Raw genomic sequence first — 18,893 nt, 5'->3', positions numbered from 1 at the left:
AGCCCCCTCCTCCCACAGGTTTGTTTAATGCCTGTTTCTTCCTCTGCAGCGCTGTTCCCCGTGTCCCACGGATGTGGCTGTGACCCCCGGCTGTGGCTAAGACTTGCTGGACCCCGCACCCCAGGTAACGTTGCTGCAGCTCCCGGTCTAAATCCCACTAGCTTTGCATCCCTGCAAAAGGCAGAACCCCCGGCCCCAGGGCTTCCTGCTCCCTCTCCCAGATCGGCCCCAGCTGTCTCCCCGCCTCTTGCGGGGGCCGGGGCGGCCCGGGAGGAGGAGCCGCCGCCTCCCCGCTTCCTCCGCCCGTCCCCGCCGGGCGGGTCTGGTGCGTGGCACAGGCTCCGGCAGCTCCGGAGGTTTCTAGAGCCGCCGTCCGCCGGGTCGCGGTCGGTCTCGGCTCCCGGGGCGGGATCCAGGCGGGGAAGTCGCCTCCATGGTGCGTGCGGCGGTGCTGCTGCCCTGGGCGGTGCTGGCGCTGCTCGGGGCGGAGGGCGGCTGTGCCTCCGAGCGGGAAGGTAAGGGGGGGTCTGCGCCGGGGCAGAGGGTGGGGGCCGGCAGTACGGGGAGCTGGGGGTAAGGCTGATGGACGGACGCATCCACTGTGGGTGCCACCACTCTCCCTAACCGCTCCGGTCCAGCTCTGGGGCATTGCCCGAGCTGAGGCTGGTGCCCGCTGCGGAGCCTGAGCCCCTGGGCGGCACCCGGAGCCTGCTGCCGAGTTCCCAGGCCGGCGTGGGTGTCCACTGGTGCTTCTTGAGTGCCTCGGTTACCCAGACGGGCACTCACAGCTCTGAGTTGTGTGAGACGAGCCTCGGACACCATTTCATCCCAGTAAAGTACTCACCGCCCCTTGAGTTGTATCCCACTTGGGTCAGCCCTTCCTGCTTTTGAACTTACACAGTTCAAGAATTAGGTACCAGAGAGCATTTGATCCCAGACTGGCCACACTGTGACCTGAGAACCTGGGATGCTCCTAAAATAACATCAGTCTTTCTCCACATAAACAGTTGGTAGATGCTCTGAAGAGTAATTGGTAGAACAGTAGAGGATTAGGGCAGCTACAGAATGTCAGCCAGGCTGACAAAAGAGGTTCACACGCTGTCACTGTGCCAACAAGTTTGGATAATTATCTCTGTCTTCATTAGAGAAGTGGCAATTAAGAGCAGATTTCATCTTGTTATCTAGAATATTTCCCTTCACAATATGTGATTCTGGTATAATTACCTTTACTATATATATTATTAATGCGGTTAATGTGTATCCTTGGGAGTATTTGAGGTTTTTTAGCTATGGTGGCATAACTAAAGCAAAATAATTTCAGCATTTAGGGTAACTATTAGACAAATATAAGTAAGAAATTAATCTCTCTGTGCTATCCCGCCTTCCTTACACACCCCAAATCTTCCAGGTTTTTAGTAAAGTTTTAGAGCACACTAGAGATGTAAAATTAGATACTGGGAAAAGAGAATAAGGTATATTGGTTAGGAAGAAGGATTTAGAATTAACTGGTTTCTGAACTCGTCACTTCTGGCATGGCTTGAAGAAAAAATGCCTTACCTGTTCAGTGCCTCTGCTTCCCCAGAGTAATAGGAGAATAATGATACCTGTCTTCTCCCTTGTACATTCTTTTAAATCCCTGCAAAAGCTCTAAGCATAGTTATTTGTATTTAATTGAATCTTTTAAAAAAACTTTCACAAATGTAGATTTAGTACAGAGATTATATTATCCACTATTAAATTGTGCGCTGATTTTTTTTTTCTATTTGATCCCCATATTAATGGTATTTTCTTGAACACCATCTTAACAGGAAGTGGCACAGTAACATTTCCCAAAGCGCAGCCTAGGGATAAATTCATTCCTTGTCCTAAAATGCAGCTGCAGCTGTGCTTTCCCTGTAGAGTCAGGGCAGAAGTAAATAACTCTAAATTTTTTTGTTACTGAACTCATCTTGTCACTGACTTTTACTCTTTGTAAAAACTCGGAAATCTACCCAATGTTGGTATCAGAGTCCCTGTTCCAGTTCTTTGTCTCTACAGAATCCTTTTCATCAAAAAACTCACAAAATTGGTAAATGTCCTCTATTATCATTCTACAGATGGAAAAACAAAGGGATAACACGATTGCCTCCTTATTGTATAGCAGAGCTAGTAGTACAGTCCAGCTCCCCTGGTTCCTAGTCCAGTGCTTGCTTCGTTAACCGCACTGTGTTCATCTTTTGCAACCATACCATTATTAAATGTATTTATACGATTTCTAATTGTCAGCATGGCCCAAGGAGTCTCTGGGCCCAGCCAGAATAGGCTACCATTTCTAGATATGAAAAGTAACTCTGACAGGGGAAATAGGGAAGCATAAATCTGCTCTTGGAGTTTTAAAATGCCCACGTGTGGTACTGAAATTAAAAGGGTTTTATCAGCTGTACCAGTGTTCAGCAAAGTCTTCGAGAAAGAGAAAAAAGGGTTAAAGGAGAAAGAGCGGAGGCAGCATAGCTCAGCACAAGTTTCTAGTACTGGACTGAAGGAATGTCTCCTGGGATGGGAAGCTTTCGCTACTGCAGAGATTTTTCAGAACAGAAACTGAGTTTAATATCTCTCAGAATCCTACCCCCACGGACCAGTAATGAGAAGGGAATCTGTAACTTGGAATTCTGCTGGGGAGGATAGTTTTCTCTGTGCTGGCTTTGCCATGCTCCAGTGAGTTCACAGGCTGCACGGGGAAACCTTTTCTGTCTTAGAAATAGGACACCGCTTCCTGTTCATCCCCTTTAGCTCTCCCATCTTGTCCAGCAAACTTCTGGCAGTCATATCAAATGACATATAAACAGTTTGTTGCTTTCTTGGGGTGGCGGTATGAAAATTAATTAGTGATTTATTTAATGTGAGATGTCTGAGAATTCAGGCTGAAATAATTGCATAGCAGTCAGGCTCTTTTCTTTCTTCCCTTCTTTTATCATTATATGCTTTCTCCTCTCCTTTCAGGTACTAGAATTTGATGTTTATCTTTACATTCCTCTCTGGCAAGCCCACATTTGCCCCCCTCTTCATTGGCAGTATGATCTTCGCTTTCTGAGAAACTGTGAGCTCAGAGCGATGTGATAAAGCTGCCATGATTTTCTGCATGCCATCATGTGGCTAGAAACTTTAATGTCTTTAACATATTCCCTGAGGAGATACATATTTTACTCATTTGTTTGTACCCTCTGACCGGACAGGGCACAAGGAACTGGAGTGTGCGGGAGGAGCTGGATTGGGAATGCACTTCATAAGTCTAAAAATCTGCCTTTAAAAGCTGCACAAATGCAGGATTCATATTCTTTTATCTGTCACTTCCTTTGCCTGTGTGTATGAATGTCTAACAAAATACAGTTAGAGATGACCTTCTATTGTCTGTTCTCAGTCTCACCTCTCTCTTTATTCTGATGCAGGTAAAGGATTTGGGGAATTTCCTTGGGAATATCCTCTTTCTTCCTAACTTGGAGTCTTACACTTATTTTTTACTTTTGCTGCCTTTGTCAGGTGTATCCAGGACTCCACCTTCTCGATCCGTACGCTCTAAGATCAGACAGAGTACAGTTTGGGTACCCTAAGAAGATGCATCTGGTACATCCATTGAAAAAAAAATATTGTTCCAAAAGAAGCTTGCTCAAGCCAAGAAAATGTGCTTTCAGCTTTTCCTGGTGTTTTCTGATGTTAAAATCGTATGGCCAGGTTTCGCATTTAAGCACTGCTGCCAGAGCCTATACAAATTCCTACTTAAGCAAAAGTGTTAAGATGAAGTATAGCGTTTAATCATTACAATGAAGAAACCATAGCTTTCACATAAAAATCCTATTCCAGTGGTACTATAGAGAAACTTCTGAGAGAGGACTTCAGCATCTAGCTTTCTTACAATTTTAAGGGACTGGAAATGAAAAGAAGTTTGGGAGCAGAATGTGAATGAAAGTTGTGGTAGAATTAAATTCACATTGTGTATGTATGAAAAAATCTGGAAAACACCTCAGGGATGCAGTAGAAAATCGGAGCAGCCAGGGAGAGGGAATAATAACATTCAGACTCATTTTGGTCTTTCCTATACTCAGTCAATGCTGAGTGACAGAAAAGCAACTCCGTGGGGAACAGGAAGGCAATTGCACTAAGTGGATGACTTCCAAGTGGAAATTTTGTAGTAGTTCTATTTTTTATCTTCAAGTCTAATATCCTTCATACTCTATGTGAAAGAATAGAATTGTAGCTTTTGGTAGCAGGGCAGAAAAACACTTAATACATTATATTTTCTTTTTCTAACCTATAACTCAGGCAATGAAGTTGTATCTTTACATATTCTCTCATTTTATACCCAGGACCAAGTTATAATCTCTGCTGCAAAGGAACGGTCTTGCTTGTGCTGCAATTAGGTTTGGGTTCTTCAATCAAACACTGAAATTTGAGGGCACCTTTGCCATGTTCTGTCCCCTGTGATAGTTACTTTCTCCAGTAAAACATTGGCTATGTCCACATTTTCTTTTTTTCCCTCTACAAATCTCTGATGAGTTGGTGCCATGAAAATCCAGGTAGCAAATAAGTAGGATTTGAAGCTGGTTTTCTTCCTGAGGTTGAAGCTTTATGGGCAGTGAGAACACCTATGGTACTCAACATTGTACAGTGCAGATATAATTGGGTGGGGCGTAAGCAAGCTGCTTTCTTCTCAGCAGGCTGTGGTAGCTCCACAGCTAGACTACCTCCCCTGCCTGATTGAAAATGAACCTGGATGTCTGTCAGTGTCGTATGGAACAGATGTAACCTGTGTCTATAAACAGCAATGACTGCGCAAAAGTTGGGACTTGTTGATTCTATTGCTGGATTGATGATCAACTTAAAGAATGTACTGGGAAACTCACTTTGCTTCTCCATGGTTGGATTTTGACTTCCCTTTGTCAAATCTGTCAAGTACCTTTAAGACTATTGATCCCTATTTTGTCTCAGTATTTGATAGTAAAGCCTCTTCCTTAGGTGTGGAACAGCTGGTTGTGAAAACTATGCAAGTTGAATGCATCTCTTGTGCTTTCTCCTGTATGCAGGAAACCTGCTGGTTCTTACTGTTGCCACCAAACAGACTGAGGGATTCCAACGCTTTAGAAGATCAGCCCAGTTCTTCAACTACAAAGTCCAGGTGACAGCTAGCAGCCTCAGTGGTGGTTGGTCAAAGGGAATTTTGAAGTGTGGAGTGGGTAAGACTTGGCCACAAAGTGATTAAAGAAAAGCTCAAGAGAGGACACTCAACTGGCTGAAAAAATAGTGTGACTGGGGCATTTCTGCAGCAGTCTCTTATTCCATCCTGAGTGTTGGCTTGAGATGAGATCCATAACTCCTGCTCAAGGGAGGCACATGGCACTTTTCCATTGCAATGCCAAAACACATAGTACAGAGTGTGCTCCCGTCCCTGTTGCTGAGTCCTTTGTTACTGTGCTACATGTTACTCTGACTTTCCATCCCAGAGACTGGTTCAAAGGCCAGTGTATATACCTAGTCCGTCTGTCCCGATGCTGTTTTTCTGTTGTGATTTGCACTGGGAGTTACCAGGACTAGTAAGGTTGGGGGTTCTGGTCCTTTCCTGTGAGTCTTGCTGGGCATGTGACCTATTCAGTAGCTCCTGTGCCTGTCATTCTTTAGGTGCTGGGGCTGGATGAGGAATGGCAGGGTGGAGATGACAAGAAGCCAGCAGGAGGTGGGCAGAAGGTCCGTCTCTTGAAATCAGCTTTGAAGCAGTATGCGGATAAGGAAGACTTGATCATCCTTTTTGTGGAAAGGTAATGGGTTGGAAAGTATTTGCCATGAAGTGAATCATAAGGCTGTTTGGACAGGTTCTTACTAAGAAGAAATTAACTGTAAAGTAGATTGCTTTTCGAAGGTGTGTCCAGACCTCCTCTGTTTTTTTCCCCCTGAATTCTCTGCAGTTGCTTGAGAGTTGCTCAGAGCTGCATCCGTGGCAGCTGGGAAGGTCTGACCAGAACAGGCTGATTCCAACTCTTGCATAAAGTTGATAGTGTTATACCTGCTTCTGCCAGGGTGGAATTTGGCTGCCTCTATCTGCAGAGAATGAGCAGACAATTTCTGTGGAACTAGGCAGGCCTTTCTTACCAGAACTATTTGTTTTATAAGGTGAGGCAGGCTGCAACACAATCCTGAGAGCCAAGAATGAGTCTGCCAGAGAAATGTGGAGAGGGAAAGGGATGGTTTGGAGTCTCAGTGTCTTTTCATGTGCCCAGCAACAGGCAGGGCTGGGATGTCTGCACCTCCCATGGGAGGGAGATCATCTTTTGCAGCTCTGAGCATGTGTTCAGAGAAGTTGGGAATGATTATCTGGGGTATGAGCAACTTTTTCACTCATCAAAATGAGTCTGAAGTATGCAAATCCTCTTGCAGAAAATGCAAGTCTCATTCTGAGAGTGTCACCTGGGGATTAGTCAGTTCTACCCAGTACTGAGGAGATGGCGGCTGGAGTGCAGCATCCGATGACTGGTGTCCAGTGTAGATTCCTCCTGAAGAGGAGCTCAGCGGAGAGTGACGGGATGCCAAAAGTTGTAAAAATCATAACCTATGGGTTTGTTTAATCTAGAAAGGAATGGCAGAGTAATTCTTCCTCCAATAAGTAAAAAGTTGTTACAAGCAGCAGGGGCATCAGGGGTTCATGGTTCCAAGTGGGAGAAAAGCAAGAAGAGATCAGCGTGTTTTGCAGCTTGGAAGATTTGTTTTTATCATCAGTGAAAACTTAGTAAAAATAAGAATGGGCGGAAGTTGCCCCAAACCACTGTGTAATGTTCTGCAGTGGAAAGTAACATCTTCCACTTTACAGATAAGATTGCACTTTAATTAGCTATAATTATAACAAAAAATGTAATACTGTGATGCAGAACTACAAGAAAGGTATTCCTAAAGCTGTTTCTAGAAACTTTTTGTGCTGACATGTTTTTGTGACTCCGTACTTTTCTGTCCCTTTCTTGTTTGTCTTTTACTCTAGCTATGACGTACTCTTTGCTTCGGGCCCCGCAGAACTGCTGAAGAAGTTCAAACAAGCCAAGAGCAAGGTGGTCTTCTCAGCAGAGAACTACATCTATCCTGATAGAAAGTTGGAAGCCAAGTACCCTCAGGTGCGAGATGGAAAACGCTTCCTGGGTTCTGGAGGTAAGACATAGAACCTTCTTTCAGCTGAGAACCTCTCTCAGATTTTTCCTCCTATTAGAAGGCCTTTGGGAGAAGTAGCAAGGGACCAGGTCTGGAAAGCACCTTTATAGAAGATGGTGCAAACTGAAGCCCTGTGCATAATGGGCTGTAATGGAAGGACTAACAGTGCTCCTGTTTTGACCTGCAGGAAGGGACGTAGCTACGAATTGCATGTAGAGGATAGGAACTTGCTTCCTATCTCTTCTCCCTTTTCAGTGAGGCTTGTCATTCAGCGTGTGGGTATCTGAGCTTTTCTGATGCTGAGGATTACAGGTTTGCTCCTGGTGTCATTCGATGTTGGGAAGTGTGGTTTATACATGCTTTTGCAGAAAGCTGGGGTATCTGTGCAGCACCGCAGAAGGGAGTGAGACTTTGTGTGAAAGGAGTGAGAGTATGTGTATACAGGAGAACATTCCTTTTCTGGTTGTCTGGGTTGCAACACCTCTTCATACTTATTCCCACAGGCTTCATAGGTTACGCTCCAAACCTGAAGAAGCTTGTGGAGGAGTGGAAAGGGCAGGATGATGACAGTGACCAGCTCTTCTATACAAATGTCTTCTTGGATCCAGAAAAAAGAGTAGGTGTAGCTAGATTCGGGATTAGGAGGAGTTGTTTGAGAGCATTGCTGTTAATCCTTTGAGCAGTATCGCTGTTAACAGTAAAATAAGTTAATCACATGTTGAACCTTAATTACTGCTCTGGTATCCTCGCATGAAAAAGGCCAATATGTCTAGTTACCCATTTTCCTTCTGAAAATTTGCATTCTAGCCGCTACCCCGTTGTTCTCTTACTAGCAATTTTTATCTTTAAACTCAAAATGTGAATGGGAAGATAGATGTCAAAACAAGTCTTACTGGAAACTCATGTCAGTACCTGTATGTGCTGATGTTTAAAGCTGTTGAGTGTGGCAGAACTAACCAGCCTCCTCCTAGGGCATATGAAACCCAGACTTTACATGTGCATCCTCCCTGCAGAGTGCAGTGCTGACTTAGAGATATCCAACCTAGCACTGAAGGACATGGTGGGTAAAGGGGCAGATGAGGCCTGAGCAGATTTGAAGTGATGAACAGGACAAAGGTTCACAGCCTTGTAGCCACTGATGTGCCACAGGACAGTGACCATAGACATCACAGTGGGGTAGCCCTGCTGGAACAAAGAGGCTGCCACTGCCTTCAGCAAACACTTCCAGATTCTGTCTGACAAAATCTGCATCAGCCTGTGGAACGTGCCACGTAAGGTCATATAGAAGCCTGGAATGGACCCTGGCAGCATCATTGCCATTCTAGCACCGTATGTTGCACTGGCCAAATTGTCCAGCCCACGGGGTGACGCTGCTTCTGTTGTCGCTGCCCAGTTCTGCATTACGCAATGGAGTCTGTCCCTGAGGGACGCCACAAATGCATGGGAACTAAGAAGTCAAACTGTAACAGTAGAGTCAAGAGGAAGCATTAGAAACAGGAAGCTGCTTTCACGCTAATTAGAGAAGGAGTTGCACATTTTTACCAGCAGGGCTGGTAAAAAAATTCATAACAGCTGCACTTTTTTCCTTCCCCAAATCTGAATATGGCCTATAATATATTAACATGAACAGTTCCTTTAATGTTCTCGTCTGCAGTTCTGGCCCAGTGCCACACAAAGGCTGAGTAATTCCACTGACTTGGCATTCAGACAGCGGATGTTAGCACCGTGCTGTCCTTTACGGTAATCAATCTTAATAGATGCCTGGAGGGACTCTGAACTCTATTAAGTCAGAGCTGGATTTTAGCCTGACAAAAATCCAGTTGGAGTGTGACTTGCAGCAGGGGATAAAAACAAAGATTGCACGAACTGGCCTGGCACCCTTAGATGTTCTGGTTTGACACCGGTACCTGGGGCAACAATTGGGCTAATGCTCACCCTGTGCACAGCTGGCAAGAAACTGTCTTCACAGTAGACGTTTTTGATATCTAGGCATTCCTGCCTGTGGAATTGGGTGCGTTTTATATGACCGTGCTGCAAGTGTACTTCATTAATATGCTGCGTATTATTATTGGCACAATGACAGCAGTTTAAAAATGTTTATTTTTATGGTTTTGCCTAATATAGTATGTTTAAATTGTTTTAGAAAGTGGCAAATTGTCCCACATTCGCAGCTGGGAGTGTTTTAGGCTTCAGAGCTTGGAGAGCATGGAAATGATTATAGAAATGATATATATTACATGTGAGAGACCCTATAGCTCAGCATAAGGTCTCTCGCATGTAAAGAATGGATGCTGTCTTGTGTTCTAATTAAGGTTATTTATCTCATTCTTTTAAAGGAAAGTATCAACATCAGTCTAGACCAAAGAAGCCGGATCTTCCAAAACCTAAATGGGGCATTAGGTGAGATGGAAGAAGGAAGCTCATTTCTCCTTGGAATGCAACTGCATGCTGACACCAGAAATAAAGTTGTGTTGTGGCTGAAGGGATTAATTTCAGACATTCCTGTCCCTGCAGAATAAGCCTCTGCCAGAGTTCTGGGATTTATTTGCAATTCCACTGGAAGCAACTAGGTTCTCATTGCAATTCCCTCTTCACTTGGGGGAATGCAGGTCAGGTTTTCCATCTTACACCTCCTTGCCACTTTGATCTCCAAGCATGTCGGATTGAAGTAGCCTTGGGGATTGAAACTGGGAGGGACTTCAGTGCAGGTGATAACACACAACCCTGCCTAGGGCTTGCCTGTCTTTCCACTTCAGAACTGTGTCTGGAATGCCATAGAAGGTGAGATACAGTCAGATACTGCCTGCGAGCACTCGCTGACCTGGCCTGCTGATTGATTTTGCTAGTCCTGGCAGAAGTGATTCACTTACTCTGCTGACGCTACTGCCTGATGTTTTCGTTTTACTGTCTTGCACCACTCCATCTTTATTCCAGTCAGGTAAAAAATGATAAACGGCAGTGTAGGTTTTGGCTCCTGTGCTCATTATAACAACGATAGACCGGAGCTTGGATCTGTTCTGGTCTTTTTTCCAAAGGATTTTGTGTGGTTGTGTTACGAAGACATCTTGAATGATCGCTGCCAGGAGGGTGAACTTTTGTCAGGGGTGAAAAAGAGAGACAGCGGGCGCATGGAATGCTTAGGTGGGAAGGGCCTGAATCCTTCCGGGCCATCAGTAGCTGTTCCTCACAATACCATTTGTCAATGCCAGTTCTGAAAGACTGTTTCAACGTGGCTTCTGCCAATTCCCAGTAGACGGTGTATTTGTTAGCTCAACAAGCTGCACTCTGCCCAGCTTCCCAGCCACCTCCTGTTATCTCACAGGATCATTCTGAACGTTTTTTCTCCTTTATGGTTATGGTCTGTAGCCCTTAAACTACTTGTGCATAGTTATCCATGTCCATGCTTTCATCTTTCAGCAGTTGTTCAGTAGAAATGAGGCATTGTGCTGCTAATTATTAATAAAAGCTTTCCTCTGATAACATGATGGCATTGTCATTTCCAGATGAGGTAGTTCTGAAGTTTGAAAACTCACGAGTGAGAGCGAGAAACTTGTTATATGACACTCTGCCTGTGGTAATTCATGGAAATGGACCCACCAAGGTAAGTGGGCATCCTGAAGGAGAGATTTGATATGTATTTGTTGCAAAGTGACCCTTTAGGCTCGAGTGTGTCAGGTTACAGTCTTCCCACAACGACTTTCCCTGTGTACATTTAAGTTTGAGAAACAATAAGTGGTCCAGGTGCATGGCAACAAGATGGGTCTGATTTGAAGATCAGCATGTAGTTAGACCATCGGGCTATCGTGCTTTTTAGATTCTTTAGTCCAAGAAGGTGGTAAATGAAGTTCTGATGAAATGTGGTCTTACACTGGGGGTGGGTGCAAAGAAACTCTCCTGCCCTGTAATGCGTAACATGGCAAATTGCCTTTTGCAGTTGCAGCTGAACTACCTGGGAAACTACATTCCTCAAATATGGACATTTGAGACTGGCTGCACTGTGTGTGATGAAGGTCTGCGAAGCCTCACAGGGTTTAAGGTAAGACTGATGTCTTCAAAGCTCTCAAGACAAGTCGTACAATTACAGTGCGATCTGATTTGTCTGATGCGGTACATGAGCCACCACTTCTCTCCTCACTGAATGTAGGATGAGGCATTGCCAATGATTCTGATCGGCATTTTCATCGAGCAGCCCACCCCATTCCTCTCCCAGTTTTTCTTGCGGCTTCGTAACCTTCATTATCCAAAGCAACGAATCCAGCTCTTCATTCACAACCATGTAAGTAAAGTTGGCGTGTGATTGTCTTAGCAAATGTGGGGGAAATGTATACCTCCTCCTGCGCTGTAGGCACCTTTGCAACCTTTGACTAGACTTCCAGGCTCTGTAATCCCAGTACTTATCTGCAATGGCACCTATAAGGTAGCTCCATCCAGCTGTAAAGATGTGGAAGTGGGAAGAACTGTTGCTCGTCTCATTTGGCATTTTCAAGAACAGGAGGCTGAGCAGTCTGGGATGAGCCCACCTCATCTGTTTTTCCTTATTTTTCCTTTGGCATAGGAGCACCATCACTTGATGCAGGTGGACTCTTTTGTTAAAGAGCACAGCAAAGAATATCTCGCCATCAAAGTGATTGGACCAGATGAGGAGGTGGAGAACGCCGAGGCCCGTAACTTGGGCATGTAAGTGAAGGGGCCATACATTATGGCTGGCAGAGTCAGCCTGTGTCCAAACTAAGGCAGTCCAGTTTTTCTGAGTATCATCACTATGATGCTTCTCATCTTTCAGTTACCCTCTTCTTTCAGTTTTCCTAGCATTAACTCCCCATGCCCATTATATATTGGAAAAAATCAGCCCCAGTACCAGCTCCCTTTCTCCAATTTCAGAAACCAAGTTCTTACTGGTCCTTTGCTCTGTTAGAAGGTAGCCCTGTACCTCTCACCCTCATCAAGCAGTCTATATATCCAGTCGTATATCACACAGAATAAGCACCAATATCTCTGAAGAGGAGTGTAGTAGTAAAACTAGGAGCTAGTGGCAGAATATCTTCCTGGCTGTGATCAGGAGGTGTGAGTTTGAGCTCAGGTCTGGCTTTGGGCCAACCATAAATGGGAACCTCTTCAGTTTGTGCTGGGGAAACAGTTTGCTAAATGTTGATTTTGGCTGTGTCTGACTGTGTCTATTGGATACTGAATCTGATGTGCTTGTACTATGCGGGCTCTCTGGGTTGTTATGTTAAACTGAATTTTTCTGAGCACCCAGAACAACACCTTTAGTCTATAAGGTGAGGGAATTCCTGGTGTTCTGTCCCTTGTCTTGGTCTGTTCCAGGAGGATTTTAATGTGACTTTTCATGTTCTCTGTCTGTAGGGATTTGTGCAGAAAGGATCCTGACTGTGGCTATTACTTTAGCCTGGATGCAGAGATAGTTCTGAAGAACACAGAGACTCTAAGGATCCTGATCGAACAGAACAAGTGAGTTCTTTGGTTTGAGCAATCCTTACTGGTCACCTTTCACACAAGGAATATAGGGAGCTCTTTTGTCACTGAGATGTGTAAGGTACTAGGAGAACTGTGTCAAGATGGAATGTTAGACAAACACCTCTTATTTGGCCTTTTTTTACTGTAGTTTTAATCCCTGGATTTTAGGCAGGGGATGTAAATCATCCCTAGTTTTGTCTCTATATAGTTGCTAGACCAAATCGGATTCTAAGACACCTGCTGCAGAGTGCAATTAGACAGGAGATTGTGACCATATTTGCCCTTTCTTACATGGAATTTTATTCCAGCAGAGTTAACAGAAGCAGCAACTCTGTAAGTGAGGGAGAATCTAACTCTCACAGTCCCACAGTCCTGTGGTTTGTAAATCTTTTCCTTTTTTTTCTGTGGTAACATCCTGTCCTGCAATTCCTTTTTCTTTTTTGCTCACAGGCTGGTGATTGCGCCACTGGTAAGCCGTCATGAAAAGTTATGGTCAAATTTCTGGGGAGCGCTGAGCCCTGATGGATACTATGCCCGCTCAGAAGATTATGTGGATATTGTTCAAAGGCGGAGGGTGTGAGTATGCAAAGAGAGTTTCTTATGATATAATCCCTCAGATGTAAAGCTTGCTGCAGCAGGTTATCATCAAACCAGCTAATGTCAAAGAACCACAGAGGACAACTATCTTTGTGTATAGAAAAGAAGTCTGTACTCCCATTTGGAAGCTGTTCTGTGTTCTCCCCTGAGTAGAGACCATATCATACTTTGGGCAGATTTTCTTATGATCAAAGTAAGGGTTTAAGAGCCCTGACTCTGCTGAAGTCACTTCATCTTGCTCATGTCACGTTTTCCCACCTGTGGATTATAGTTAGTGCAATCCTTAAAACCCGGTAAAGTGTTGTTTAACCTTTATCAGATAGTCTTCATAAAATACCAAGGCAATCCTTGAATGGAATATTCACAAAATATAATTGTTGGTTCATTCATATTCTTGAGGGGCCCTCTTTTTTTTGAGGCCATTATGTGTGCGATAAATGCTGGAAATCAGCTTATGCACTTTTGGCTGCTTCAGTTTTTTTAAATCACTGGAAAAAAGTATGTTGATCTCTCTGGGAAGAGATTCAAGCCATTAATTACGTCTCTAGCAAAAACACACAGTAGCAATTAATTGCTTTCACAGTGGACTAGCATTTGTGCAGCTTAACAGCTCTGAGCAATATAAGTGATTTTTCCTGGCATAACAATTCCTATTGATATGATTTCTCCCAACTGTTCCGAGTTGGCTTGTTTAGGCAAGCCTGGCTGATACTGCAGTGCTGCCTGCCATCCCGTCAAGTCCAGCAGTTTCTGTCTTAGTGGTATTTCAAGTCTTACTCCCCTACCCCTGTATTTCAGCGGGCTTTGGAATGTTCCCTACATCAGCAGCGTTTACATGGTTAAAGCCAAGGCTCTGCGATTGGAGCTTGACCAGGGAGATCTCTTCCACAGTGGCAAGCTGGATGCTGACATGGCTTTCTGCCACAACGTTCGGAATCAGGTCAGTTGAGGAGAGAGAGGCTGGTAGGGGAGAACTGCATGCCAGGGTGGAGGTGACAGGATTAAGTAGTTTTAAGGCATTCAGCTCTGCCAGGGCATGGGACAGGATGAACTGGCATTATTCAGTACTGTGCAGGCTTGGAACAGTGGGATTTCTATCTTGCTGTGAGACCGCACGGAGCCGAGAACCACTAAATGTGGTTAAGATTTTTGGTTTTGGGCTATGCAGGGCTGTTGTAAATGGCGTTGACAGGGTAAGAAGGAAGAACCTAATCTCACAGCAGCTGATCTGCTCTGCTTCCAACCCTGGCTGACAAGAGGCACAGAATAACCGGCTCTGGCTATAACCTTTCAGAGTTCCTGATATCAAGGGGGCAAATTAAACTGAAGGCCCACAGGAGAAAGAATGAGTAAATGAACAGCTTGGGCAGAGCCATCATCACTGGGGAACGGTCCAGTGCGTATATTTCATAGTGTCTCACAGAAATGTGAGGCCTGGAAACAAGGCTTGATTGTGTCCCTACTGTCCTGCAGGGAGTCTTTATGTACCTGACAAATCGGCATCAGTTTGGACACATACTGTCCCTGGAGAATTATCAGACAACTCACCTCCACAATGACCTCTGGCAAATATTCAGCAATCCTGAGGTGAGTTAACCTGCGCGCTCAGCGGGCTTATCAGTGTGGCACGTGAAGACTTGATGACTAGCTTCACCAATAACGAAGGTCCAGGCTTTGTAATAATGATGTCTTTTGGGTGGGATGAGGAGCATAGTCACCAAATGTAAAGAGAGAGGGTGTTTATGTGATTCATAACATCTGGATTTCCAAAGCCTGTGAAGTACTGCTGCATGAGTGCCTGGCCTTGCACTGCCTCTTTAACCAGGCTCCACAGAAATGTCTGCTTTGCTTATCTTTTAACTGCAGGACTGGAGAGAAAAGTACATCCATGAAAACTACACAGCAGCTCTGAAAGGGAAATTGGTAGAAATGGTAAGAAAACATCGCTCTTACCCATCAGAATGGGAGATTAGCACCAGGACAATGCTTGTGTCATCACTATTGTTATTTCAGGAATAAGCAGTTCAGCACGACTTTGTAGTCTTTCAAATCCAGAGGAAACATGACCTTGAAAGTATTTTTAGAGCCAAATCATTCTTCTAGAAATACGTCTCCAGGTTTCTTAAGTGGAAGTGGAGCACGTAAATCAGAAGACAAATTTCTATCCTCAGTATTTTAGTTACTTTCCACTTAAACTGACTCAAGCTACAGACAGTTTAGTCTTGTTCCTTTTGCCTCAAGCACCTGTCCTTGTTTCTGCTCTTCTCACCTGTCTACTTTCTGCAGCCCTGCCCAGATGTTTACTGGTTCCCCATATTCACTGACACTGCCTGTGATGAGCTGGTGGAAGAAATGGAACATTACGGCCAGTGGTCCACAGGTGACAACACGGTAAGAAAAAGCAGGAGCTTTTTGATTTCTGGGTCACACCATTATCCATGCGTATTTCAAGGCAGTGGTGCCTTCTGTAGGAAGGCATTAGATCCCACAATTAAACCAGGAAGCTGGAGGCAATACTCTAATTTTGTTCCCGATTAACTCTGTGATTTTCCCCTTATTCTTAAACATGAATTAATTTTTCTGAGTGCTCTTTAGTGTTCTCTGAAGCTACAGTGCTCAGCCCCTCTGATGGTGATATTGTTTACCTTAGAGTTTAATTATTGTTTGAAATGAGTTTTCCATCCTGGAAATTCTGATAAATAAATGTCATATTTATTTGTAGTTACCAGAAACAAGTGCTTTTTATTCCTGAAGTCCAAGGTTCTCATCCTCATGGGTATTTTCATGATTCTATTTCAGGACAGCAGAATACAAGGAGGATATGAAAATGTCCCAACTATTGACATACACATGAACCAAATTGGCTTTGAAAGAGAATGGTACAAGTTTCTTCTGGACTATATTGCACCCATCACAGAGAAACTGTACCCAGGATACTATACCAAGGTATGTATACCTTACCATCAGAACTTGTGGTCAGTTCAGCACCTCCTCTAGTTGCAACTGTGTGAAAAAACTGCTGGAATCCTCTAGCAATATGCATACTCTTTCCCAGTATGGAGGAAGTGACTCTGGGGAATGACAAGTATATGCATGAGGAAATAGGCAATTTCCCAATGACGTTCTCCTGCCTTATTGTTGCCTTTCTCTCTTAGTAGTGGGATGCAATTCAAATATTATACCCCGCTCTGCGGCTCAGTAGCCGTGGACTACTGTAGCCCTGTAACAGATGTGCACTTTGTTCTTTTCTCCTGCAGACTCAGTTTGAGCTAGCCTTTGTCGTTCGCTACAAACCTGACGAGCAGCCCTCTTTAATGCCCCATCATGATGCTTCCACCTTTACCATTAACATTGCTTTGAACCGAGTTGGAATAGACTATGAGGTAAGTGTGTGCCAGTGTGTCAAGAATGCAGTACAGCCTCTTGAGCAGTCCAGGCAGCTGAAAACCCTTTCCTTATCCATATCTGACTTCTTCACACTGAGGATTGCGATTAATGACTGGGCTAGGGTAGAAGATTTTTGAATGTGTCAGAACACGGGAGATTCCCCAAGCACTTTCTCACGCTTTCCAAAGGGCTGCCAGGAGAAGGCAAAGACCCTTTCCCTCAGGCGCTTTTGCCAAGCTGATGTGTGTCTTGTTTTGTTTCCATCAGGGAGGAGGCTGCCGGTTCCTGCGCTACAATTGCTCCATTCGAGCTCCACGGAAAGGGTGGACCCTTATGCATCCAGGACGCCTGACCCACTATCATGAAGGTCTTCCAACCACCAAAGGAACCCGTTATATCGCAGTGTCCTTTCTTGACCCCTAGAGCCATGCTTCACAGGAACGACCTTTCCCTGGTCCTGCTCACAGATGACTTTGAGTGGAAGCAGGGAATGCTACTGAGAGTTGAGGCATTGATCAAAGCTATTTGGATATTGATTTTTGACAATATTTTAAGACTCCACTACTGGAAGATCTCTCTCTCTCTGATACTGCAGGTAATATCTAGGAATATTGCTGTAGAATTTGGAAGGAGATTTTGTGCCTTCATTTTTGATTCTGCTCCTCATCCGCTGTTTCTTGGAAATGCGATTTACTTGAACCATCGCTGATTGGTTGGCTTTACAAAAATCTTTTCTTGGACTAGAAATCCAGCTTTTTGGAGGCAAGTCACAAGCTCTCTCTCCAAGTAGCTGGAAGCCCATTTTCATCCACAGCATATATGGGACTGGACAATAATTCCTGGATACTATTCCAAGTATAAACCAATCAGGGAGCTGGCTCCAGGAGTCATAACAGTTAGATGTCATACCAGATGAAACTCGGGAATAAGAGCCTGAAGATCATCTGATTCCTTACCTCTTTGCAGTCCTTGGAAGCATATCACAAAGTTCAAAGCAGCAGCAGTGGCAATATAGGTGCTCGCGGTTAGCTAAAGGAAGGTCCGTTAATGATACTTTACCTCTGGGATTAGACTGAAGAGACAGAAGGTAGCCTCCCTGTCTTCTATTACTGCAGCTAAAAGGAGCTTGTGTACCCAGACAGATTCAGACCATGTCTATGTGTAGATAAAATCTAAAAAAGGGAAGGCTGAAAACAACTAGATCAGTCAGGAGAGCTTCACTGCTAAATCATCTCAGTTCTATCCCACGTTAAAATTGTCAAAAGCTCTAATCCGTCTCTGGATAACAACCCAGAGGCCCCAGAGGTCTTTGGTGGCCTCATTCCAGTTCCTAGTGATTGTTTTGATAATTTTCTTTGCATCTAACTTGAATAGGCCATTGAAGAGCTGGTCTCTGGTACTTAGAGGAAATCATTATACAGTGTTTCTATTGTTTGAGATTCCAAACCAAAACACGTTTCCAGTGGGGTCATGGGTGATAGAAACGAGTGTTTGGAAAGTGCTGAGAGATTGTGGTGAGATGGTAGGTATAAAAATACGTGTAGATTAGACCCAGGGTTAGAGAGGGAAGGGGGAGAAACCTTTTCTGCCGTTGCCTGTGGGATACCTGCTCTGCTCATTGGACACCATTATGCTCTGGGTCAGCCAGTATGTTTCACTCTTTCGACATCATGATTGTCCTTAGAAAGAAAATATTCCTCTTAGTTCTCTGTGGCTCCAGCTTCTGCTGTCTACATGTCAGGTGTAGAGCCCCTTCATCTAGGACGGGTCACGCTAATGCGGGCAGAATAGCTTTAGACATGTAAATTCTGGCAGGGAACTTGATTCAATTTGAATGGACCTGAGGAAGGCGACATTGACCTTTTTCCGCTGTTTTCCATGTGCTTTTTAGGTCTGTTTCAAGGCTACACACTCACGCATGCCCAAGGGAGAAAAACCCAGGCAGGGACAATCAGTGTGAAAAGCAAAACAATAATAAATGTTGTTAGATGAAACCCAGAACTGTCTGTTACCAAATGAAGGGACTTGATAGGCCAATTGTTGGGGAGATGTGGAAAAGGCATATGTATTTATTCAGCAGGGTTTTTTTTTTCTTCACTTATTTTTGTTGTGTCTTTCCTCTGCCCACTGCGGTGATTGTAATTAATGAGGAGTCTGTCGCGGGAGACTCGCATTAAACCCTTACCCCACCGTCACGCCGTCAGTGCGTTTGATTCCGGCGGGGGGGGGGCCGGGGCCGGGGCCGGGGCCGGGGCTGCCGCCGTCAGCCCTCA

The 18,893-nt window shown here is 44.6% G+C and overlaps 1 protein-coding gene across 1 annotated transcript; it reads left to right on the top strand.

Moving 5' to 3' along the window:
- Positions 1-301: 301 nt before the first annotated feature.
- Positions 302-18,815, top strand: PLOD1 (procollagen-lysine,2-oxoglutarate 5-dioxygenase 1). Its single transcript, XM_054222760.1, has 19 exons — positions 302-515; positions 5,058-5,149; positions 5,650-5,786; positions 6,998-7,161; positions 7,665-7,777; positions 9,498-9,561; positions 10,665-10,762; positions 11,096-11,197; positions 11,306-11,437; positions 11,717-11,838; positions 12,526-12,630; positions 13,087-13,212; positions 14,032-14,173; positions 14,707-14,820; positions 15,100-15,165; positions 15,520-15,624; positions 16,033-16,179; positions 16,491-16,616; positions 16,888-18,815. The coding sequence occupies exons 1-19, from the start codon at positions 434-436 to the stop codon at positions 17,041-17,043; spliced, it is 2,193 nt and encodes a 730-aa protein (XP_054078735.1). The 5' UTR covers positions 302-433; the 3' UTR covers positions 17,044-18,815.
- The last annotated feature ends 78 nt before the right edge of the window (positions 18,816-18,893 follow it).

Source organism: Rissa tridactyla, chromosome 16 (assembly GCF_028500815.1).
Source record: "Rissa tridactyla isolate bRisTri1 chromosome 16, bRisTri1.patW.cur.20221130, whole genome shotgun sequence".
NCBI classification, from domain to species: domain Eukaryota; kingdom Metazoa; phylum Chordata; class Aves; order Charadriiformes; family Laridae; genus Rissa; species Rissa tridactyla.
Note: the sequence above shows the minus strand (reverse complement) of the source record. Positions and strands in the feature narration are given on the sequence as shown.